General features: G+C 39.3%; 1 protein-coding gene across 3 annotated transcripts in view; it reads right to left on the bottom strand.

Moving 5' to 3' along the window:
• Positions 1-27,304, bottom strand: part of SNTG2 (syntrophin gamma 2) — a 200,811-nt gene that overhangs the window by 69,640 nt on the left and 103,867 nt on the right. For all 3 annotated transcript variants that reach the window (XM_033143019.1, XM_033143020.1, XM_033143021.1), the window contains 2 exons: positions 4,794-4,881; positions 684-775 (listed from right to left, as the gene is read on the bottom strand). In XM_033143019.1, coding sequence (XP_032998910.1) covers positions 684-775; positions 4,794-4,881 — 180 coding nt within the window. The remainder of the gene's footprint in view (positions 1-683; positions 776-4,793; positions 4,882-27,304) is intronic.

Genomic DNA, 27,304 nt, shown 5'->3' with positions numbered 1-27,304 from the left:
CAACAAACCACCTTAGAAGCTGAAGCCACTTTCATTTCCAGGCATTTGAAATCTTGGCTTTTGATCTTGGGGAAATAGACATCTTCCACTTGTTCAAATCTTTTAGTTTCTGATGAAGGAAGGTTGTGACTTTTCTACAGGGCCAGATAAAATATGAAGTATTTTTGCTCCAGTCCCCCCCCTCTCTCTCAGGGGGGGGGGTGTTCACCTATATCTGGCTTCTCACATGCAATGGAGTTGGACACGGAAGACTCCTTTTCATTGATATATGAAAGGCAATGTCTTTTAAATTTAGTGTGCTTTCTTCTCCACTTGCTAACAGGGTTTCAGCCTGGGCTGCCCCCACCCCTGAATTACCAGGCCTTGGTAAAGTATACCCATTCTTTCCACTGCAAGCTTGGCCCCTGTGATATTCTTTCTCCTTCTTCTGTTCCTCTTTTAAAGACACCTCACTCCAAATCTTTGAACAATTTTCCCCTGGAACATTTTCTCAACTATTCAAAGGGTCCCGATACAGTAAACTCCAATCTAGCCCTCTTGCACCCACATGATCTACTCAGACCATTATATGGTACTAGAATAAACATTCTTGAACGGCATTTTGTTGAGCCACATTTGTTCTCCTGAGACTCAAGTCACATAAACTACACGCGCAACTAGGCAAAGTGGTACAAGTCACTTACTGTATTTGTTGAGTTTCCATTTAAGTGTAAACCACTGTCAAAGAGAGGGGAGGACGTGCCACTGCTGTGATCACTTGACGGTCCAGGGGAACCTAAAATGCAGCACATTTTCAAAAAAAAAAATGTTATAATTTGTTTTCATCAGTGGAAAGTTAATGCACACGATTGAGGAAGAATTGCAGTTTATATGTACAAAATTGTGAGTTCATCCAAATATCTACATCATATTGTAGGTCTGTATAATCTATGTCTATATTTATATCTATATGATTTAACTCTAATAGTTTGCACCATGTTCTATACACTTCTTAGCATGAAAGACAGAGAAAGCAAAAAAATAAAATAAAAAATGAATTGGATGGTAGTCTAAATTTCTAAGCCAAGCTTATGAGATCAAAGAGTTTTGCAGCAGATACACATGTCAATCAAATGCATGGGATGGAATTCAGTGTTGCTCAGGTGGACATGTGATTGATTCTCCCAATGCTGCACCTAGACTGTGCTGAAGCCAGGAAAGCAATGCAGCGCCACCCATGTGGCCCCACCAGCTGCTACCAAGATCAACTATTCTCAAGGAAGAACTGCCCAAGGAGTTTTCTGAAACCCAACTGGTGATGTAAGGAACATCAAACTGATTTAAGAATTGGCTTAGAAGTCTCCTCCTATGTGAAAGTCACCCCAGGTTGAGGTGTAAGAAGCCTGTCATCTCAATGAGCTGAGCCTCTGGGGGTATTTAAATATTTTAAAAGTTATTTCCTTTTCTTCTCCACAATCATTTCTAATCATATTTTCACACACTCACACACACAGTATTTGATTTCTTGCAAGCACGACTTCTTTATGGATCATATGCCCTTCCCTGTCCATTTTTTTTGGTGCAGTGCCCTATCTATAATAACCCCTTCATTTCCTCCAATTCTAACTCTTCTCTCAAGAGTTTAGCTCTCCTATCATGCTCTAGTTCCCCACCTATAAGCACAGTGCAGGGGAGCACACACTACCAATAGAAAGTGGTCAAGGGAGGAAGCAGCTCATTTAGGAATCTTTTCATGCAAAAGGTCTCAGGTTCGAGCTCAGCATATCCAGCTATGGCAGGGAAAAGACTTTTGTCTGAAACCCTGGAGAGCCACTACCAGTCAGTGTGATTGACAGTACTGAGCTAGATGGACCAAAAGTCTCTCTCTCTCTCTCTCTCTCTCTCTCTCTCTCTCTCTCTCTCTCTCACACACACACACACACAGAGAGAGAGAGAGAGAGAGAGAGAGAGAGAGAGATGGATCTGATTGGCGAGTTTTCCCCGGGGTACTCAGGGGGTACTCAGTACCGACACCTCTCCCCCCCTTTTGGCTAAAAAGTGTGACACTTACTGTAACAACTTCATGGTGAGTACTGACACCTATTTTTTCTAGAAAAAAGCACCGTCTCCGATTCTCACACGGACACTCTATTATTTATTTATATAAAAATTAGTTGTATGCCACTTTGGGGGGGGGCTTAGCCCACTCCATGTGGTTTGCACAGCATAAAGACACAGTATAAAAAAAATTGCAATAGCAATAGCATTAACAATAATTTAAAAACATAGTCAACTTAAAAAAAAGTCCTGCAGACATAGAAAGCTATCTGAAAGGTATCTGATGAAGTGTGCATGCACACAAAAGCTCACACCAAGAACAAACTCAGTTGGTCTCTAAGGTGCTACTGGAAAGAATTTTCTATTTTGTTTCGACTATTTTAAGATTGACAAGCTTGTCTAGCAATGGAGTGAAATGAAGTGAAGGGAGACTAAAATAAATAGATTTTAATAACCTGCTCAAAAGTTTGTAGGTATCTCTCTCACTCTCATACATATACAGATTTGTGGGGGAGAGAGAGCAGGGCATAGAAATAGACTTCCTTAACACTTTTTAAAATCCCTTCTTTAAAACCATCTCAATCGTATTATAAACTCCAAATCATATTGTTATGAAACTTGGTTTTCCCTTGCTAAGCCACTGACACCAAAAATTAGTCTTTTTTTCTTATTCATTGTTAGATAGAATGGCATAAGTAAAAATAAAATAAAAAATCTAGTGATCTATTTCATTTACAGAGAGTGCACTTATGAATCTTTTTTTTCTAAATAAGCTGCTTGCAATGGAAAATACTTCAATATTCCAAGCAATAATAGCAGTGATGGTAAGACATGACATCACCCTTCAAATAGTTTTCAGATCACCTCACAATCCTGACATTTACAACAATAATAATAATATTCACACCTCTAATCAACATGAAACAGAGAATGATCTGGGGGGGAAATCTAGAATCTTGACAGTCTTAGATGCTAAACTGTTTCCATCTTAACATGCACATATCTGCATGTTTCTGGCTGGGTGATACTCTCAGTTTAAACTTCTCTCTCCTAAGAACATTGATACAGCCAAAGATGACTTATTGCTAAACCCAAATAAACTTAGTAATCAATCAGATTCTTCATCTGCTGATTTTTTTTTTTTTATAAAAAAGACACATAACCCCAAATTATACGACTTATGGCCCAAGAAGCCCAATCCAGCCTACAAGTCTGATACTGTGTTTGGCAACTGTCCTGTTTTTGTACTCTACTTCCAGGTAGAGAGCACACATGGCTAGTGGGATGTGTTCCTCTTGATGGACTGTGTATGCATTGAAGTAAATACTGAATTTATTAGATGTACCCAATTTTGGGTGAGATCAGTGGTGCTAGATTGGCTCCACACTTGCACCATGCCAACCTCATCACTGCCTCCCTCTTCCCCATCTAGATACTTAGTCGGTCTCTAAGGTGCTACTGGAAGGAATTTTTTATTTTATTTGGTAAACAGCAGTGACTCAACCAACCAGAGCTTAGGTGCCCCACCAAACTGTCCACTTTTGGCTGAGATCCAAAGATCATTTACTTGGTCAAATGACCTTACTTCCAATGAAAGACACTTCAAGACCACAATGATAGAAAGAAAACAACAACTTAAAAAAACTATTTCTTAAAATGTATTAACAAAGCCCAGAATAAAAAAATCCTAGAGTGCAACAGATAACTGTAAAACAAAATATTTATTTCCACCACTCCTTAAACTTGGGGACCCTCTTACCACATATTTATACGTCAATAACTAAAACCAGTATTTCCATTTGCACATTACACCATTAGCCTCAATACAATCTACAATGGATCTCTAATTTTCTATACTTTCCTGGATTGCTGATTATAAATTTGTATATAAATCACCCACAATGAGTAGTAGGGCTTTTCTAGTCTAAGGATCTGTACATGTTTCACAAATATGCCTGAGAAGATGATCTCTCTCCCTCGCTCTCTATGACAGTGGGTATGATGGAACTTTTCCCAATAGTCTGCTTTTGACTGCTTTCGGTTAAATCAGGAATTTATGGGTGTATGCTGCCTACACACTGCAGTATTTTTACCTTCACTGTTTTCATAAGCTTCCCCATCTTTGGCAGTGAAAGCTAATTAGTGGGCTCTAGTCTAAGAAACTTCCTGCACAAATCAAATTCTGAACCATTTTTAGATAGCTGACATGGCAACCTGGCTCCAATTTAACAGAATGATTATGATTCTTAGAACATACTTGTTAAAAAAAAAGTTTGATGCAATAATTACATTGAGCTCAGCTATATGCAGATAACTCCTGTTAGTTTCAAAAGCACACAGAAAATTGAAGCGCTGCTGCAACCTGATTCTTTCCATGTGTGCAGAAGTGGGCAACAACCCACACGGCTGTGCTATGTTTATAACTACTGTTATTACATAGGTGGGGCTTATCCTCCAAGTCTTTCCTACCCAATCATACTGCTCTTCCTCTTAGGGTCCAGTGATTGGGTGAGAAAGACCTATGACACCAGCCCTGCCCATGTGGGTTACAATATTCATACATGTATCTCAGGAAAGTGACTTGCATGCATGCCTAAACATATATAAACATTATATAATATAGCATTTCCATATAGAATCTTTCTTGAACTAAAGCACTCATGAATGAAATATTGTTTGTGTGCAAGTGTCTACTTGTTATGAGAAATATTGCAGATAGGAAAGTGTTTTGCTCAGATCCATTAATTTTACCTTACCCAATGGGAGCTTTAGAAATGATGGAGCTTCCCTGAGGTACTGAACAGTGATGGTAACTTCATCGCCAGCATTTCGCAGTAGATGCACCTGTCAGTGTGACAAATAACAGCTACTTTATACCAAAGAAGAACCAGCCACAGAGAGCAAAATAGTGTACATCAAAAAAACCACATCTTGGTAGTTTTGTCAGGAATCCAATATTCATGCTTGCTGCTGGAATGAAGAATATATTTAGGGTTAGACCACAAAAATATAAATGACAAAGAAAATAACATCTACAATAGCTGGAGAGTCTGAAAAAAAATTAAATTTAAAGAGGGAGCTGTGTTTGCACAGTGCAAGGTGGCCAAGTGGGAATGACATCCTTCAAATACAATTCTGATAATATAATTAGAACACAATCAAATCAAAGTTAAATACTTAATAATCTCCTAGATTTCAAACTGGTAGTGGAGGGGAGGAAATTAAACACATGCTTATCTCTTCTATGCAAATCAACAATCTTAACTTTTGCTGCATTGTGGAAATTACGTTCTTTATGGCTTAATTAGTATTATTTAAGTGCCAGCAAATGTCATTTGAAACAGGAATATCTTCATGTAACCCCTGAGAGTGTATAAGAGTAATCTGAATGGGAGTTTATCAAGGCATGTATTGTCTAAGAACCACAGAAAATTCACAACCTATGTCTAGTGAAACACATTTGCCACTACTATTGCCATCTACACATCAATAAAGATCTGGAATTATCCACCCAATGAAAATTTGGAGAAAAAGAAACACGAGCATGCCTAGGTGCCAATCTTAAATTGAAAAAGTGGTATATTTACTTTGATCATCTACAGTGGGAAGAAGATCTGAAATCCTAGCACACAGAATTATTTATAAAGTAATTGAGTTTAAGTACAGACATGCTAGATTTCACATGGGTTTCACTGCATCATCCTCCAGTCTATCACATCATATCATTAACTGATATTATTACTACTAAAAGGTAATGACTAAAGAAATGCAATATCTGGTTCTTGCAGTGCGATATCTATAATGTAAAGGCCATTGAAACTCTGTGCTGAATTCCGTGATCAATGTTATGTTCTCCATCAGTTTAGTAGTATCATAACTTGTTTTTGCACATGCCAGGAGATATAAAGTGAGGGATATAACTCATGGTTGAACTAGCCTCAAATCTATTTTGACTGTTTTCTAAAGCAAAGAGGCTTTCTAGTCCCGCTACTTGAAATCCATTTGATGGGAGTCTCAGGTGAGATACCCACACAATGAAAGTTGCTTCCAGAAACAGTCACCACACAGAAGAAGCTTAAGGTCCAAGGAGTTTAATGTTGCAGAAGACAAGTCTCAGTAAAACAGTTCTGGATGTAGATACAGTGGTACCTCGGGTTACAAACACCTTAGGTTACAAACACTTTGGGTTACAAACTCTGCTAACCCGGAAGTCGTACCTCAGGTTACAAACTTTGCCCCAGGATGAGAACAGAAATTGCACAGCGGCAGCGGGAGACCCCATTAGTGAAATCGCACCTCAGGTAAAGAATGGTTTTGGGTTAAGAATGGACCTCCGGAACAAATTATGTTCGTAACCCAAGGTACCTCTGTATATACATATTGTAGACGTTTGCAGACACAGATATATACAGATACATACTAGTACAAAGTATCACCATAAACTCTAGCAATTCAATATGTTAACATCAACTAACATACTAACTAACTATAGCAAACAGACTCACACTACTAAGCTGACATGCATCAATCACAGATATAGTTGGGAACTGGGCCATTACCATAGCAACTGGCTTGACTGACGTTGCACCTGCAATCAGCTTATCCTTGGGAGTGATTTAAATCCATGAAGAAAATTAACCCCTCCTCATGTCCAGTTACTCCAACACCTTTAATTGAAAATGGCCAGGGACTGAATCCTGGCCCTTCTACGTGCAAAACATGAGATTTACCAATAGGTCAAGAGCCCTTTCCAAAACTAGAACTGCTAGATAATCTAACCCAGATGTTCCCAAACTCATTTGGCCTATCATCCCCTTTTCAGAAAAATAAGCACACCCTGGAAATCTACCTTCTTTAAGCAAACAGAAAGATGCAGTGACAAATTTGCATTCTTTTATGTTATTTGTATTTCTACCTACAACTTCTTGAAAAACAAGTTAACAAAAAGCTGAATCCTATATATGTTTACTCAGAGTAATAGTTTGATCTGCCCCAGGGCAAGTTGCGATCCATTTCCTGGGTCTGGGTGAAGCTGAAAAGGGTTCACCCAAGCCCAGAAAAACTCCTTGCCTGCAGCACAATGGATCCAGGGGAGGTGTTGTCACCATCCCACAATGGTGCCAGACTTGGCGGTAAACACCATTACACAACAGGTGAAACATGTATGAACAGCTTTTCAATTTTTTCTTCTCTTCTTTATGTTTCCACTGCCCCCTTATTCCAATGCCCCCAATTGCACCTGAGGCTACTACAGCCCTCTGGATAATTCCAGCAGACCCCCCCCCCCACACACACACACCATGGGGTGGTATCGGCCACTTTGGAAAACACTGATCTAACCAGAGGGGAGGAAAGGATCCATTCATCATACCAGGTGTGGTGTTGACTTGAACCATGAAAATCTCCTATAACTTCAAAAGAGGTTATTACCTTATCTGTTAAGTGCTGTATGTCTGAGATATCATTTTCAATTATATTAAGAAATAAAATTATTTGTTTCCAAAATGCTCTCTTCTGGTAAATATTATGTGTGTATGTATATATATATATATATATATATATATATATATATATATATATATATATATATATATATATATATATATATATCAATCGATTTGGTGTAAAATATTCTATGTAGAGGTTAACAAAATAGTTGGTTGAGTTTTTGCCAATGTTTAAATGAGAAGGTATTTATTTCCTAATCTTTTTCAGGGTGGCAAACATGTCTTCCTGAACTCTATTAATATCCACTTTAGGGTCTGGAATGAATTGATGTCTTCTTTCCAGGCTAGCCACATCAGCTAATCACTTTGCCCCCTATCTACTAATCTGCATGATAATGAAGCTTTCAAAGCTGCATCTGATGCTTTTAAGTTTTTGACAAAACTGTTTCTAATTCTGAAAGAGTAAATGGATTCACAATTGCTCTCCAGATCATTTGTTGAATAATCAAGAATATTGTAATAATGGAGGAGGGAAATCCTGTTAGTATGCTATAGCAACAAGTTATAATTTTATGGCAAATCATGCCACTCATTCCAATTTTATCAGTTAATAGAGAAGAGTTATTTTTATCATTTGCAACCTCTGTTCTGTATAAGCAGTATTAATAAACACAACTCTATATTCGTTTACAAAGAGGTCAATATGCAATATTTTCAAATTATCAGCATAATGCTCTGACCCTAATTATTTGGTAGCTGTTGACCCTGAACACCAGGATGATGTGTGATGCATCCAATGATCATGGCAAACTTGGTCATCTATCCACCATGGATAGAGAATCTGTGGCCCTTTGAATGTTGTTGGGTTTCAGCTCCTATCAGACAACATGATCAATTGGTCAGGAATGATCAACTCATCCAGGAACATCTGGAGAGACAAAAGTTTTCCATCCTTGATGTGCCTACCATAAGCTCCTTGGAATAATGGCAAGATGAAAAATGTGAACGCAAAGCAGAATCTCACAGCCATCTTAAACATATTGTGGCATATGTTTATAATAAAAAATTGTGATATATGGGTTTTTGTGAGTCAAGCCACAAAGTTTGCAGATATGACACCAACAGGACTGGACTGAACAGAGACTGAGAAAGTATAGCTTATTACCAAAAGTAATCATCAGTGTTCATCTTGTTTGGCCAATGGATTCTACTGGATCCACTTCAATTTGATTTCTTATCTTTTCCACTGGTCCTTCTTTGCACTTGACTCTCTATAATAATGGCAAGCATCTACCTTGTGCATTGTGATAGGCCAATAAAGATTTCATTCATCTGACAAAATGGGTTCAGGCGCATGAAAGTTTATGCCACAGTAATGTTCTTACTCTTCAATGTGTAACAAATTTTAAAACAAAATCAAAAAATCCTTCCAGTAGCACCTTAGAGACCAACTAAGTTTGTTCTTGGTATGAGCTTTCGTGTACAAAAGCTCATACCAAGAACAAACTTAGTTGGTCTCTAAGGTGCTACTGGAAGGATTTTTTGATTTTTGATTGTATTTTATATTTTATATTTTGTTTTGACTATGGCAGACCAACACGGCTACCTACCTGTAACAAATTTTATTTAAACTAAAAACATATCCAATAATTCTGCAATCCTTTGAACAATAGGACTTACTCCCAATTAAGTGCATACAGCAGTCCACCTTTAAATAAAAAGGAAATAATGCAGGTTCAAACAAAAGCTACCAACATATTTATTAAAAGCTGCTGGTTTTTCACCATCTTATAGGGTGTTACTTTAGAGTCACATATGATGGCTAAAAGGCAGGCCAAACAGATCTTCACATTCTGAAAGTGGGAGGAAATCAATTTCTGTTGCTACAGGAAAGAATTAATGATACAGAAGGTCGTTAAATAATAGATGCTTTATGGCAATAGAAGCTTTTAACACAAATTCAATATATAAACAAAGATGCAGTTACGTTTGTGCATTCTGTTGGTGCTTTGGCATGCTCTGAGTAAAGGAGAAATAAAAGACAAACTTCTTCCACCCCTAAAATACTGCAGTAAGAAATTATTACAGTGAAAACGAAAAAGGAAATCCAAATATGGAACAAATGTTGCTACATTCCAGACTAATTTCTCTTTTGAAGTGTTGTTCTTATGATTCTTGTGAAAAGCAACCTTTATGCCAATAGAAAAAAGCACATTACCCTAATATATTCCCATTCCTTTTGACAATACAGTTTTAGGATTTAGTTGCAGGCAAGCACAAGGTGCTCAGTGCATGCAGATGCCCATCCATTTTTCACCAAGCTGAGGAAAGATGTGAAGGCATGACTAGAGCTGGAGTATTCCATACTGCCATGTCCTGTACCACTTTCTGTACTATTCCTTTGTGGTGATTCCTAGATGAATGTGCCGTTCTCTAGCACGGAGATTGGGGGTGAATCAATCAGTTTAGTTTTGCACCAAGTTACCTGACATTTAAGTCCACAGCTCATACAACACTGGCTACAAACCCATGGTATTTTAGGGAAAGGTAGACTTAACTCAGAGCCCAGCTCACTGAACTGCTCTGGACTTTAAACTAGGTTGATGAGGCTGTATATCAGAAAGGGAAATAGCTGGCTGCTGGGCAATATGCTCCAATAAGTTGTAGCCTTCCTTGGATAACAGCATAGTTCCCTCCGCCTTTATCAGCTTCTGAGAGATAACATGTCCTAAAGCACTGACTAATGATGGGCCTAATTAACCTGTGGATCATAAAGACTCAGTTTATTTCTTATTATAAATCAAGAGAGAATTGTGATCTCTTGCTAAGGATACTATTAACCAAGGTATTCCATAAAGAAATGAATTGCTCCTCTCACCACGGCACATCCCTTTCCATTCAAAGTGCCAACAGCAATTAGGTAGCTTCAAAGTTGAATGATTGGTAGGGCCTGAGAGAATATATGCCTACATCAGCTTTGCAGGCTGGCAAGCAGTGAATGGCAATCTCTTGTTCAGCTATGACTTGCAGAGGTTGCTCCAAACACTTACAGACTTAAATATTAAACACACACACACACACACACACACCCTTCTTCCAATAAAATCAATGATGCTGTCTGCTGCAGAATATAGGAAAAACCAACAAGGTTACATCCCATTTCACACTCTGCTGTCTAGACTTAACAGTGAAACTGCATTATGCTATTTTCAAATCCAAACACAATTGTTTTGTATGTGCTGAATAGTAAAAGAACGCTATGAAAAAATGACATACAAAAAAAAAGAGGTTGAGTGGCGGGGTGTGTGTGTGTGTGTGTGTGTGTGTGTGTGTGTGTGAAGGAAAGGATGAACATAGATAAGCAGTAAAGAGGAGCATGCTTATTTAGTCAGTATGAGAGGTTTTTATTTCAGAGTGTTGCAACCATATCTCCAATGGCTGCAATTCCTGCTGTGGTGGACTGACCCTGGGTCTGCCTCCTGGTGAGGTCTGCCAACCAGGGAGAGATAACAAGTTGGTCAGTCAACCAGGAAGAGGAAGAGGGAGGGAGAGGGAGAGGGAGGGAGAGAGAAAGAGAAAGAGAGAGAGAGAGAGAGAGAGAGAGAGAGAGTTTTGAATTCAAGTTAGATGCTGAGATTAGACATATGTGGACAGGGGACTCTGACTAACTGAATAGATTCCTATAGGAATTATCTGTCAGTGGGGACAGATAGTGAATTGGCTCTCAGTTTGAGATAGGTTCTATTTACCTGAGGGGACCATTAGGATTCTAGAAGGGTCTGGGAGTGTTTTACGGGTAGTGTAAGGCAACGGCCATGCTAGAAAGAATTTATGTGTTCAGTGACAGCTTTAAAGCCAGAAGTTAAGAAACATCTTAAATATCTCTAGAAAGACTGTTTGCCTGAAACAAGGTGTTGTGCCTTTCAAAAGCAACCATTAAACTGTAACTTCATTGAGTGTAAACAAATAAAGTTCTAGTTTTCTTCCAAGAATGTCTCATCTTTACTTAGATCCTCTGGGTGAGGGTTAAGTGGGAACTTGTTTTGCTTCACTTAATTATAATACTTGGCTGCTGTTAAAGACCTCTGTTGTGAGAATACAAGACGACATCTAATAACACACCTATAAATTATAAATTACAGCCAATAATAATGGCCAGGTGACGCAGTTCCCATCTTAAGTGAGGCTGTCAGTATCCCCTGAATGATCATCTGCCTTGCCAGTTTGGCAATCCTCTTCCAAGATGGCTACCTTGCATGTGCTGCCAGCATCACTATGTTTTCCATGGAACTGAGAAATATGGAAGCAGTTAGACACAGATTATTGGGAAGGAAGAAGTCCCACTTTCTCTAGCAGCAAGCAGTGCAATAAAGCCAAGGTATAAAATTATTGTATGATTGATAATTAGATATAACTAGGGGTGTCTGGTGTGCTCTAGTCCATGGGATCACAAAGAGTCGGAAGAAGAAGAAGAGTTTGGATTTGATATCCCGCTTTTCACGGACACGACTGAACGACTGAACAACAACAACAGGAAGGATAGCTAAGCTGTATATTTTGAGTTAGGTTAAGTGTTTAAGAAAAATGAATTTGAGTTAAGAAAATTAGTTAAGTTTATATGGATAGATATTTTTTTATAGTAAATATGATTTTGCAAGATGTTTAGAAATTACTAAAGGTGATAGACAAGGAACACCGGAAGAGGAGACAGGAGGAAGTCAACTGGCAATGTGAGATATAATTATGTTAAGAATTGAGTTCTTTATGTTTTTTGTTTAAGTTGTTTTTTCTTCAATGCTGATATATGTAGGATTGGAATGTTTAATTAAGGAGTATTAGTTTGTTGTCTGTTTAGGTTTTGTTTTGTTTGTAATTGTTTTTTGTTTTATAAAAACTCAATAAATATATTAAAAATAAATAAAAATAAAGCCAAGGTATAAAAGACCACAAGATGAACTTGGGAGCTGTGGATTGTGTTATAAATTATGAAAATGACCTGCTCCTCCCAATACAGAAATAGATAGAATTATTTCCAGATGGTGGGCAAAGACAGTAGGGGAAAATGGAAAAGGCATTCTATTTGGCATTAGTAGTAATATTTAGAAGGGGAGAAATAGGCAGCACAAGCTATGGGTTGGGAGGTGTCTTTTCTCTTCTTCTCTCTTAATATCTGCATAATTATCAATTTGTTAAATCTCCCAGATGAGTGACAGCAATGTTTGTTATTATTTATTCATTTATGAATCATATCTTATTTAAAAAAATCAGGGTGAATTTTGTGTGAGACCCTGTTCCTATGTTCTGAATGGGGAAAAAATGCAATGAAACAATGTTGCTGGAAAAACAAGATTGTGCTTGAGATATAAGCAGCAAAGGGGAGCTCATTTGTTTAATCAATAATAGACAGTGGAATTATTCCACTTTTTGCATTTCCAATGATTAAGGAGAAGCAAGCTTTATACACAGGTATCACCTGAGTTTGGCCTCTAGTATTCCTCACTTCTCTTCCAAAAGAACAGATGAACCAGACAGGGAACATCTTTCCAATAGAGGCCTACCTGGCACTGCCTGCCTGTCAACACACTCTAATGATTTGGCTCTTTGGACAGGCCTTTGGGCTTCATGAAAATTGATTCTTTGGAGCTATCCATTTGCTATTTGTTGCCATGGTTATGCATTTCACCACTGAACTTTTAAATGACTGCCATTGTTCTATTATTACTTTTACTGTTTTGCATATTTTTTTGTTGCCTTGGCGGTCTCAGAGATGGGGAAAGTGGGATAAATATAAATAAATAAATAAATAAATAAATGTGTACTTTGGTGGAAACTGCATATAAACATTTGCTTATTGGGTAAAATTGGCTCTAAAATGCTGGTGGTTTTTCACATATAGCAACAAAATGTGGAGAAATGGATTGAAGGTTGGAAAAAAAATTGACATATCATCCCTGTTCATTGAGCTACACTGTAAAATACTGCAGCAGCCAAAACACACAAGAGGAAGATTGCACATGAAAATTTGTATATACAAATGATACCCAATAAAGCTCAACATCCTGCTAAATAAATATAATTCTTCTCATATGCCTGGGGATGAAACACATTATCTTGTACATGTAGTTCAAGCATTCTCAGTGCAGATTGCATATATTTCTTTAAGCGATTAGAAAACATAACTTGATAGTGAACTGGTTATACTGGGGTGAGGCGATCTGTATACACTTTTCTAAGGAAAATAAGCACCAGTGGTGATACAATCATGTTCCCATTTGTCAGTACTGATGTCTTTTGCATGCTCTTACTTGAAGGATCTCACTCGATTAAAACTTGTTTGTTTCAAAAGAGATGATTCTTGAAAATCATTGCTACCTACACACCAGTTGTGGGGAGCCGATATGCACCTCACGTTAACTTCTTTTGCCAACAACATGTTTTTATAGGAATGTATTAAGGATCTAGAAGCTGGAGTAATTTAAGATTCCTCCAAAATGTCTTTCCAATTATTTCTCCCCAACATTAACATCACCTTCAATTTTGGAATATGCATTTGTGGGTCTAAAAACTTTATCACCTATACTAGCTATTAGACATTTCTCAGTTGTCCTTTTGAATAATTCAAAACTCTGAGTGTGGGCAGGGGAAGATGTGGGTCTCAAGAGCATGATACTGCTTATTGGACTGTTGACTTGATTAACGCAATAAGGAAATGGTTACAATTCAAAGAGCCTTCAAGTACTTTAGGAGATACTGATTTCACTGATTTTCAGCATGCTTAACCATCTCTGGTTTCTATCTACTGTATTCAGTAGGCTAACTATACATTTTATTGAAAAACACATTTGTGTTCCTTGCTTCATTTCATTCTTTTATGAACATACCCTTCTTCATGTATTAGAGAAAAGTACAACTCTCACTGCTGACTTTAATGCAATATGACATAGTAGCCTTTGAATCAGGAAAAAGAGATAGTTGCCTTAAGGAAGCCAGTAGGGGAACATGAGTAGGTCATGATTTCTGTGAATTTGAAAGCATTTTACTTTATTTTTAAGTCAATGTTTTAACTTAGAGTTAACTTAATGCTTGTTATACTTCTTTATTATTTAAGATTTTTCTACCTTTAATGTGTCCTTGACAATTTTTAAAGAATATCTCTGAAACAGATTGTTTACTGATTTATATTCAGCTAATGAACAGCCACTGTATCTGTGATCCAAGCCAAGATAATGCAAAGGATTTAGGACTAAACTAGACCTAACGTACGGAGGAGACCCATTGTGAGATCTCCTTTTTTAAAAACAAAAACATAATAAGAAGTTCATCTGGTGCTCACGTTGTTGTTGTTTTTCCAAGACCAAAGACCTTATTTTGCCAAACTTTTCAGCTTTAATTTTGATTCTGTTGATTTTTTTAAAAAAATGCTCCTTTGAGATTTGCTACCTTATTTGTTTATTGCAATGTTACTTAATGCTAATAATTTGGCTGTATGTTTTCTTTTTATGCACTGGCCCAGGAAATTTGATTGAAGGGTCTTTTAAAATGCCACAAATAAATAAATAAATAAGCCTTGTTGGGGAGGGGGCTTTTTGGCGTGACAAAGATAATTGGCATTTCACCCAACCCAATCAAAAACCAAGTGTTTTTGATGCCTGTGGTTTTAATGAATACTTTTCTAATCAATATAAAGAGTTTGTGAAACTACTAAACATCAAATGGCAAATATGAATGAAATAGCACAAAACAAAACAGTTCTGTTGAAGCCTAAGGGCAAATTTTCACAGTTCGGTTCATAAGGAAGGAAACTGTTAGAAGCCTTAAGGCCACATACTTGATATTTTTAAATATGGAAGGGGAAAGACATATTCCTGAGAATACTTGGAATGGAGCACTGAATAGCATTTAGTATTTGCATATTTTTTTTTGTTTAAAGATTTGTAACTGGAGCGTTAGAAAAGTCCATTACGAGCTCTACAGTAGGGTTGCCATATGTCCGTTTCCCCCCCAGACACATCCTCTTTTTCAGGGTCACAATTTCTGTCCAGGCAGATTTTTTAAACTGGGCAAAAGATCTGGGTATTTTGGTTTGGTTTGTGCACACATGTCAGATATACTGTAGAAGAAGAAGAAGAGTTTGGATTTGATATCCCGCTTTTACTTTTCCTTCCTCCCCCACAACAAACACTCTGTGAGGTGAGTGGGGCTGAGAGACTTCAAAGAAGTGTGACTAGCCCAAGGTCACCCAGCAGCTGCATGTGGAGGAGCGGAGACACGAACCCGGTTCCCCAGATTACGAGACTACCGCTCTTAACCACTACACCACACTGGCTCTCATACTGTACATTTGTACACACACACACACACACACACACACAAGACATGGTTCATGTCCAGTTCAAATTCAATTTCATCCATATGATCCTCAAAATCCACCCCCACCCCACCCCACATCCATAGAATCAGAATGGTATGGTTGAAAGGGACCCCAAGGTTCATCTAGTCCAACCCCCTGCATTGCAGGAATCTCAGCTCAAGCATCCAAGACAGATGGCCACCCAACCTCCCCTTTAAAAAAATATATGACATGAACTGTGTACAGGCATTTTCACACAAGGCTTCAAGCTCAGAGGTACTCTTGCAAGATGGTTACACATTGACAAAAATGCTCACTTGCACTACAAATTCCTGATCTCTCATTCCCTTCCCATGTTGACACAGTCACATAAATTCAGTTGTCTGTATTCTTATTATGATTTTGTCAGGGAAAGTCAAGAACATGGCTACAAACAATATATAGCCGCTTCTGTGGCCTACGTATAGGAGCAGCATTTAAAAGGAGAATTGTCACCATGACCCGTAGTTAGAAGTCAGCAAAGGTGTCTTTTTGGCTTGCTGAAATATGGCAACCCTACTGTACAGCAGAAGAGAAAAGCTCACAGCAAAGTATTGGTCACATAGCTAATAGGAAGACACAATAGAGATTTTACCTTATTGGCCTAAATCAGATGTAATAAGAAACAACAATTCAGCTTTCACAAGATTCAGGCTTGCATGCTCAATATTTTCCTCTTCACCTCTTTCACATACCACAGGAGAGGCTTGAAGGCAACATGAGCGAGGACGCATCTCCGATTATAAATTCAGACCCTGGCATGTTTCAAATCATAGTTTAAACAAATCACAGTTCTCCAAGTTCAGATGACAAAGGAATTATGGTTAGTTTAAAAGCAAAAGTACAGACCGCTCCCGATTTACACGGGGGTTACGTTCCAAGGAATTGCATGTTTAGGTGAAATTGCATATATTGGGACCACCATTGAAAAAGCCTGCAAACGCCCTCTAAACCTATGGAAACCCTTTGAAAATGCAAACAACAACAACAACAACTCCAAACTCCATCACAATCGCTCTCTCCAAACCTCCTTTCTCAAACTCGAACTGTCCATAGGACTCAAAAGTCGGTGCGAAGGCTTGTGGGATTGCTCTTTTAGAGCCATTTTTGCGCCACTTTCTTGTTTCATGGTGATGCACACATGCACAGTTGTGTGTGCCTTGATTGTGCATAAATGGGAAGTTTTCAATCACCTCTTTTGCCATTTGAAGAAGGAAGAGAAGGAAAGGGGAAATATCTGATCCAAAGATGCAGGCAGAATCATTCACTGACGTACCTGGTCCAAGACCTGTTGCTGATCAAACAGGGGTAAGAGCCTCTGAGGAAGTCTTGCCTGAGAGTAGAATCCACATACAAAGGCAGGGAATCCAGAGGATCACAGAGCCAAGGGTCCAGTCCACAGGTCAAGAAATCCAGATAGAAAGCAGCATGGTAGAGTGGGGAATTACAGGCACTGTTTCCAGCATCTAACTGCTGCTGAGAGTTCTGTTTAAAGGCCAGAGCCAGCTGGTTCTCATCAGTGCCTTCTCCTCTGATCAGCTTCAGGTGGAGTCACTTCTCCCCCTTCTCCTCCTTCTGGCTGATGATCAGCAGGCGAAGCTGCCTCCTGGCCCATAACATTCACTTAGTGTTCACATGGTTTCCTGCTGTGTCTGATCCATGCTTTTAAGACAAAGAACCATACATGTTTATATACTGACTCATTTATGAGTTTGAGCTAGTGAAGCAAAGTCTTTCCACTATTGATCAGATACTTTAATACATAATGAGAAAAAGTGATTCATTAGCTACTAAGCTGGACTTGGGCATAAGAGAAATGCTGAATTAGGCACTGTGTTAAGGCACTACCTTTGTGATACTGACCCACTTCACAGAAATATATGTCCATTCTGATTTATACTTTATACTTTCTGTTGTCGCTTGAGCATGCTGATACTTCTCTGTTGTTTCTCAGTGGCCCCAGTTTGTCACTGATCATGTTAATCAATTGCCCACCTAGGTTTGCTTTTAAAGGGAACAATGCCTCATCCTGGTAATTTGTTGCTCTAGAAGAATCTCATCCAAATTCAAAGAATATAGACACATTCTCAATTTCCCCACACCACAGGGTGGAGATAATAGCACATGTAAGACTTTCTCCCAGCCATTGTGGGGAGGTATGTAGCTGTGCACAATTCTTTTGTAGCTGTGAGAATGTTTGAATGACCCAATCACATGCTCAGAGCCTGGTGGAATTCTTTACCCTTCCAGCACAATGCTAACTCCATGGGAAATATCCTTTTGATTAGGCCCAGACCCCTTGGCTGGCTGCCCCATGTAAAAATAGTTCATGGGCTTGAACACAGCTGGGAAAACCTCTACAGGATGCCAATATCCACTTAATTGTAGTATTGTAATTGAGTCAGCTATAGAAATACTATTATATAGAAATTTGTATGAATAGGACTATACATGGTGTGTGTGTGTGTGTGTGTGTGTATGTATTTGAGAGAGATGTTTTTTCCTTCTATTTTATCCCAATTGGAAAGAAAGTCAAATAGTGTTGACAGATTTAATCCCTGCCCCAAGCCCCTAAAAATAGTTTGTATGCATTTATTAAATGGGTTATTTGAACACTGAAAATATTTCTACACACACCCCTGATGCAATCTTCGGGAATGAAAAAAATAATACATTAGTTCACACCTGCTTCATATAACCATATGGTCTGAAAAAGTCTATTATGCTACATTTGCTTATTTCACGTATGTGTATCCTGCCATTTAGTCTGAAAACTTTCAAAGCAGAAATTAAAAGCACAACAATATAAAAATTAGGAAAATATTTGGAATCAAAGGCGTTACAAGCAGCCACAACATAGCACACAATATACAGACTCAAAATCTAAGAGGTCTAAAATATCTTAGAAGTTTTAGGAAGTCCAGCTAAAATTTACAAAGACCTTCACTGAGCACTAAAAAGACATCAGGTATGGTGTTATGCGAATCTCCGTGGACAAAGTGCTCCACAGATAGGGTCTGCTACAATGGCAAAAGTCCTAAATCTCACTGTTAGTCAATATAGCTCCAGACTCCAACAAATGAAAATTGCAGAGTATATTGCAAAAATCCAGGAATAAAAAAGAATTAAAACACTGGGAATGCTCTGCTGAACATTCTGCACATCAAGAAGTTACAATGTCAATGGGTATTTGTATCTATGGATGGATTTAGTGTCCTTGTATACGTGAATGGTTCATGCCTCAAAGTGACCTCGACTGTATCCCAATCTTACAACTGATTTTCTAATTTCTTTTTCTCTCTCTCTTTCAGCCTTAGATGATGATGATGAAGCAGTTGCTGCTTCCACTGTTGGTCAAAGTCACAGCACAGATCACCACTTTGGTGCTGAATCTGCTTTGGTTGCCCTGATGGATGGTCTTTATTGGAGATTGTGATCCTGTTGCTCTTGCTAGATCTCTCATTGGCTTTTGATACCATGGGATCCTCCCAGACCATTTATGGGCAACTGGCATTGGTGGAACTGTTCTGCAGTGGTTCCAATCTTATCTCCAGGAGGTAGAGCTGGATAAGTGTTTGTTTATTTTTTGCCCCCAAGCTCTTTACAATCTACATGAAGCTATTGGGCATAGTCACCAGGAAATTTAGAGTGAGGTGTCATCAGTACGCTGGTGATACCCAATTCTATTTCTCTGCAGCATCTGAATCAGGAATGGCTGAAAAGGCTCCTGCGTCTGAATGCAGTGGCTAATAAAACTGAGCCTGAATCTGTCCAGTACTATTAATTTTACAGAATGCAATAGTCTACAGCAAGCAAAGCTGAAACTCCTGCCTACTTTCCCCTCCTGTAGCGATACAGATCTGTATTCCGCTTCCACTGTGTTTGTCTTGGGCATAGGGCTTGCTTACCCTGCAGAAGTTCATGTTTTCCCCTTTGTGTACAAGAACTGTTCTGTATCCATCCTTTTGGTGTAAAATTGACGACAAGTTCACGTAAAATGTTTTTTGGTTCATATAGCAATTCACCCCTGGGGTGTGTGTGTGAAACTTCTTGTTAACTACCCGTCAGTTATAATGTAAAACTCAGCAGAGGTAGCCCCATGGTAAAGTGTCACTTTTAATCCAAGGACATCTACAAACATCCCAATTCACTCTGAGTGTTTTTCATTTTCTGGAGTGCACTCAAAACTGAAACTGCATAGGTGAAGCAACAGGAGAATCAAATCAGAATGCAAATGAAAAGCGGTTTCACCCAACAGAATAAATTCATACCTTAGCAGACTCCCATCAGCCCAGCCAGCATGACTCACGGCTAGGGATAATGAGAATTTTGGTCCAGCAACATATGAAGAGCCACCAATTCCCCATCCCTGATATAGATATAGCAACTAAAAGGTTCAGGGTAAAAGATCCCAATGCCTTGCCAGTGTGGTGTAGTGGTTAAGAGCGGTGGATTCGTAATCTGGGGAACCGGGTTCGCGTCTCCGCTCCTCCACATGCAGCTGCTGGGTGACCTTGGGCTAGTCACACTTCTTTGAAGTCTCTCAGCCCCACTCACCTCACAGAATGTTTGTTGTGGGGGAGGAAGGGAAAGGAGATTGTTAGCCGCTTTGAGACTCCTTTGGGTAGTGATAAAGCAGGGTATCAAATCCAAACTCTTCTCTTCTTCTTCTTGCCAGTGTGGTGTAGTGGTTAAGTGGTGTAGTGGTTAAGAGTGGTAGACTCGTAATCTGGGGAACCGGGTTCGCGTCTCCGCTCCTCCGCATGCAGCTGCTGGGTGACCTTGGGCTAGTCACACTTCTTTGAAGTCTCTCAGCCCCACTCACCTCACAGAGTGTTTGTTGTGGGGGAGGAAGGGAAAGGAGAATGTTAGCCACTTTGAGAATCCTTTGGGTAGTGAAAAGCGGGATATCAAATCCAAACTCTTCTTCTTCTTCTTCTTCTTCTTCTTCTTCTTCTTCTTCTTCTTCTTCTTCTTCTTCTTCTTGCCATCATGAGGCCATAATGTGGCATAATTTGATGGGTGGCCTCTGGCGAAACTAGAACAATACTCTAGTAGTCTCTCACAAGCAGGCAGCCACTGGACCTGATGTTTCCTGATTCCAATGTGACAGAAGTGTATTAAAGTGCACTTGCATAGTACTGCTGAGAAATGAGAAAGAATGAAGGTGTGGACAGTCCTTTCAATGTTGCATTCCTTCACTCATACAATGGTCTTTCAGGTCCCAAGGAAAGCTGGTGCAATGTTGCCATTTCCTATCAGCAAGGGCTTGGATAGGGCATTGCTTTTGACTAGCTTCCTAAAGATCAGATGTTCCTTAAGTTGCTGTGAAGCAAACCAACAGTTCTCTGGGTGCAGACAAAGCTAACCTGTTAGAAGTAGCTGTAAAATAAAGCCTTGGTAGATTTCAGGAAGAATACTAAAAAATGGACGGTTGTTAATGGATATTTGTTAATATTGCCTTATGATACAAGTTAATATTTGCTGGGGTTTGGGAAGTGGGGGGGGGGAGACTCCTCCTGAGAGCGGTAACAGATGTTGCTAGTTTCAGCTAGATAAACTGTGATCAGTTGGTTCTGTAGGAGCACCGAAGCAAATAATTTTTTTTGCAAGAGAGAACTATGCTAATTTGAGCTCACAAGAGACTGACAAGATTTAAAGTGAAAACGACAATGGAACATTGTTAAGACAGCAGGAACATAATTTGTTCCCTAATTTCCACCCCCCCAAAAAAATTAATAATAATTCCAATTCTGATTTTGAGAGCCAGTGTTATGTAGTGGTGAGAGAACTAGGGAAACCAGAATTCAAATCCCAACTCAGTCATGAAGCTCACTAGGTGACCTTGGGCCAGTCACTGTCCCTCAGCCTCTTAGGGTTGCTGTGAGGATAAAATGGGAAGGAGGAGAAGTCTGTACACCACACTGAGTTCCTTGGAGCAAAGATGGGATATAAATGTAATAATTAAATGCAATAAATAATATTTTGCATAAGACTCTCTTTGTCAACTAAATAATCAAAGGCATGATGGGTTCAATGTTCAGACACATTTGGAAGGGTTTTTTTTTGGGGGGGGAGATAATTATTTGAATCCAAAGTATGAGTGGCCCAATTAAAGTCAGAGTATTGAGGAATGGTCTTTAACATAAGCAAATGTCATACTTTGTGCACTGAAAGCATTTACCAGGTCCAACCATTGGCCTTTCTAGTTTGGGGTTGGCTACACTGGCTGGCAGTGACTCTTCATGACTTTTCAGACAAGGGTATTTTGTAGCTCTACTTGACGATTTCAGGGATTGAACCCTTCAGTATGGAAAACATGTGCTCTACTACTGAGCTATGACAGTTCTCCACAAAGAAAACCACTCACTAGGTTTTTTAACCTTTTCACTTTAGCTCCTTGCACCTTCTGAAAAGCAGTTTGGGGATCTTTCAGAACAGTGTCCAATGAAATTCAATGGTACTTACAATGTAGCCAGTGGAAATATGGAAAACGATGAACCCTGTATATGAGAGCAAAGAGTCTTCTGCTTTTTCACAGCACATGTGGGTTTGTAGCCCCATTGGGTTGCTGCCATTAAGCTAAGTGGAACTTAACAGGCATAGGATGGGGAAGAAAGAAGAAGTGCTGAGCTCCCCCTCAAAATACATAGTTAAGAAAAACTCGATTTAGAACAGGTTTTAGACAGACGCGGTTTTGTGCCATTCTTAAATATATGCATAAAAACAAGAGTGTTCTTCTGTCTGTTGTATTCTACTGTCTACATTAACTGCTTTTTCCCTTCATTGCACAGCCTCAGTTTATCACTACAATATTATTATGACACCACACACATTCTTACTGGTTTAACGGCGATAAAATAAGAATGGGCCTTACATTAATTGCTAACTTAGGCCCCCTTTCACAAAAACCATCCAAGTCACTTGGGTAATAGAGGGACATTGCCTATGAAGTTTCAAATTAAATTCTTGTTAATAGTCGCTATAATCATTTTAGCTTCTTATAACGTGACAAAATTATCATGAATTCGGCATGACTTTTGTTCAGTTATTAAGTTCTTACCATGTCAAGTGAAGTGATTTGCAGCAAAAAAAATGCTTTTATTGGATTTTCTTTAATCCTTTTTGCAATGTAATGTCATGCGGTGAAATTTTCCCTTCTCAGAATAATATTAATGGTTGTCATTGTAGAGATACTATACTAGTGGCAGATAATCCACCAGAAGGAAATTGCAATAGACAAATGCAAATTTCATTTAAAACTTGGAATAGGCTTTGTTTCCTGGTTTCCAGGTAATAGAAGGCACAACTCAAGACCCTCCAAGTGTCCCTATTTTCCAGGGACACCCCTGATTTAGAGAAGCTGTCCCAGTTTCAGATTTGATCACAGAATATCCTGCTTTTCCGTAGGATGTCCCTATTTTCATTGGAAAAATGTTGGAGGGTATGGAGTTATCTGACCCTAAGCCATCTCAAGGCAATCCTGTATACAGAAGTTTAAAAAAAAAGTTTAATGTTCAATTATGTTTTTTATATATGTTGGAAGATGCCCAGAGTGCTGGGGCAAGCCAATAAGATGTGTGGGGTATAAATAGTGAAATTGTCATTATGGAATGGGACATCCCTATTTTCATCAGAGAAATGTTGGGAGGTATGCAACTCTGGCATTTAAAATAATGACAGCCTCCACAATTCTGCAAAAATTAGTGCAGGAGAGTGAGTGCACTTAAAGAGTATTAGGTAAGATCAGGAGTGCTGATAACTGAAGTTAAGACCCCCCCCCCAAACATGAAAATAAATATTTATGAAACAATGCTGTTATTAATAGACAACAGGATGGTATTTGAGATGTTCAAAGTAACAAGAATAGGTTCAACAGTGACATTTGTTTCAGACATATAAGCTCAGCGGTGATCAAAATGTGAAAAGAGAGAAGGATTATACTTCTCTAGAGTATGTAATTAGGTCACTGCCCCTTGCATTAGCAAAATAGGTATAGGGGCAAAACAGGGTGCAGAAGGAGAGGTTACGGTAGAAGTGAATCCCTCAATACCCATAGGCTAGGCCTCTTAGGCATTAGGAGAGCCAGTGTGGTGTAGTGGTTAAGAGCGGTAGACTTGTAATCTGGGGAACCGGGTTCGCGTCTCCGCTCCTCCACATGCAGCTGCTGGGTGACCTTGGGCTAGTCACACTTCTCTGAAGTCTCTCAGCCCCACTCACCTCACAGAGTGTTTGTTGTGGGGGAGGAAGGGAAAGGAGAATGTTAGCCGCATTGAGACTCCTTCGGGTAGTGAAAAGCGGGATATCAAATCCAAACTCTTCTTCTTCTTCTTCTTCTTCATGAAAGGAATCAAAGGACAGGAAGAAGGGCGCATACGCCAAACCTTTTAAATCACTGGATACTGCAGGTTCCATGCATGCATTGCTCTTATACTGCCAGCATACAGGTATATACAGCCACAGCTGTTGAAAGTATGACAAAGGCTTCAAGGCAGCCTGCCACTCGTTTCCCTTCAGCCTCACAATATGTTTTCTGTGAGGCATAAGTCTTCACAGAAGATCCTCTAGGGCAGACATCCCCAAACTCAGCCCTCCAGATGTTTTGGGACTACAGTTCCCATCATCCCTGACAACGGATCCTGTTAGCTAGGGATGCTGGGAACTGCAGCTCCAAAACATCTGGAGGGTCGAGTTTGGGGATGCCTGCTCTAAGGTCTGAGAGAAACTGCTTTCAGGCTTAGTGGAGGAAATGAGATCCAGAAGGGCACCTTTAAGTGTTTGTCCTATTAGCCCTACCTCAGACACATGATTATTTTACTAGTTACTGGCATTAAATCAGGGCTGCGGAACCCTTTCTTCTGTTTATAACAACTCGTATATACCGCTTGATTGTGATAAACCTCTATGTTGTTTACAAAAATATATAATGCAACATTAAAATTATTATTGATAAAAAAACCCAAGTATTTAAAATATTCCGAAGATGATTAAAACTGACAGTTGCCAAAAAGAAATAAAACACATGTAGCCTCGTCGTGTCTGGACAGGGTCGTCTAAAAAACGTTGGTGCCAAAAGGAGCACAGCAAAGGGGCCTTGCTGGTGTAAATAGAGAAAGAGAGCTACAAAGTGTAGGTACAGCCACAATTTAAAAATGAATTTTTTTTACAAGTGCTGAACGAATATTAATTGGCACCTGTAAAAGGGCCACTTCCACAGTTTTCAATGAAGGGTTACTGACCCATGGGAAGAGCCCACTGGAACCAACAGTGGGGGAAGTCACCCCTGCTTTTCGCTCTCCCCTTCTCCTGCTTATTTCTCTCACCCACTGCTTGCCTCTTTCTTTTTGATACCCACTTTTTTCCATTGACCCACAGGAAAATCAGTTGTGGGTAGATCCAGTAGTGGGCAAATTGACACCCCCCCTCTGTTTCTACCATTCCCCTTTTCTCCCTCTATGACAATCCTTTTTCTCACACACACGCTGATGCTGTGCACACACTATAACTTTAAATCCCATTCAATGCACGTTTCCCACCCACACCTTCAAAGAATTCTGGACATGATAGTTTACCCCTCATTGAGCTGCAATACCCAGCAACCCTTAATAAACTACTGTGCCCAGAATTCTTTGAAGGAAAAATGTGCTTCACATGTAAAGTGTGTACACAGCCACACTTTTTGACACCCCTTTCTCTATGTCTCTCTCGTTTTCTTTACACCCCTGCGTAAAGAAAATGCTAATTAACACTAGGGCTGACCATTTCTTGATGAGATTTAGGCTTGAGCAGACATACCCAGGACTGTGCTGTTAAAGGGGCACTTTTTAAAATGAGTGTGTGGCTTTTCCAAGCAGGATGTGTCTCTCTTGAAGTCTGTAAATTGCATTTAACAAGACTATAACTAATGAGAGAGAGAAATGTTGTTTCCACTTTAAGCTTAAAAGGTAAAATAAATATAGGTATTTATATGCATAAAAAGGGGTTAGGAAAAGCTTCAGAGCCGATTTGGAAAATCCTATCTCAACTTAATCTCGGCACTGATAGGAATGAGGTTCTTGCCTGCACAAACCAACCTGTTACACTCCATTTTGAAGCATGAACAATTAAACCAGAAAACCTTTAGTTAACCATTGTTGTTGTTGTTGTTGTTGCTGCTGCTGCTGTTTGCCATTACCAGGAAACTATGGTTACCAGTTTCAAGCAATATTGTATTGTTACCCTACAAAGGAGGGTAGAATAACCTACCCACAAAAAATCAAAATAAATGCTCAATAAACAGGTGGTTGTGCAAGCAGCCTTAGTTGCTAGTAACCACAGCTGTCCTCTGCCATTCTACTGCTGCTGAGTCTTTGCTTTGTAAATTGCTGGATTTGCTTTATGTGTTACCTTCCTATTTCAGCTTACATGGTCTTTTCTCTGCATTGCAATTTGCTACATCATGCTGCCTGACCTGCACTTTGATCTCTTCAGCCTAACAAGAAACCCATTGGTCTCCTCACTCCTGAGGAATGTTTTGTTGTCCACTCAAACAGGTGCATCTCTTGATCTTTGCATTGGTATGAAGAGTTTAGCAGAAATTGAAGTGCAACAGATTGAAGGATTTAGATATGTGTGCAGCAGTGTTCAAAAGGCTTTCAATTCAATCCTCTTTTCTTGGAGGGGATTTTGCCTTCCAGGCTGTCTAAAATTAGTTGCTGAGCCACCAATTAAGTTCTAAAGTGTGATGATGCTTTGCAGTTTGGGATATAGCCAAGTACCAGATAGACAATGGTAAATCTACAACAGTATGAAGTGCAAATGATGCAGCTAAAATAACAAGAGAAGCACCTTAAGATCGGAGATGAATTAATATACTGGAGGGACTGATAGATGACACAGAAATGTGTTCCCAGTTTAAAATTCATTTTTTTCAACATATCCTTCTCCGAGCTCTGTTAATCTACAATTTCTCAAGTGGCCACAGCTAACTCTGTGCAAATTCAGACTTTGCTTTTCTTTGTTCTGCCTTTCTTGGTAGCTGCAGAGGCATATCAAAACTGGCTAATGAATTAGACAGGATGAGCTAATGTGGATCCATTGTCTTAAAAAAATATCATAGAATCATAGAGTTGGAAGAGACCACAAGGGCCATCCAGTCCAACCCCCTGCCAAGCAGGAAACAACATCAAAGCATTCCTGACAGATGGCTGTCAAGCCTCCGCTTAAAGACCTCCAAAGAAGGAGACTCCACCACACTCCTTGGCAGCAAATTCCACTGTCGAACAGCTCTTACTGTCAGGAAGTTCTTCCTAATGTTTAGGTGGAATCTTCTTTCTTGTACAGTAGTTTGAATCCATTGCTCCATGTTCACTTCTCTGGAGCAGCAGAAAACAACCTTTCTCCCCCCTCTATATGACATCCTTTTATATATTTGAATATGGCTATCATATCA

Source organism: Lacerta agilis, chromosome 3 (assembly GCF_009819535.1).
Source record: "Lacerta agilis isolate rLacAgi1 chromosome 3, rLacAgi1.pri, whole genome shotgun sequence".
In the NCBI taxonomy this organism is placed as follows: domain Eukaryota; kingdom Metazoa; phylum Chordata; class Lepidosauria; order Squamata; family Lacertidae; genus Lacerta; species Lacerta agilis.
This window is presented reverse-complemented; position numbering and strand designations above follow the sequence as displayed.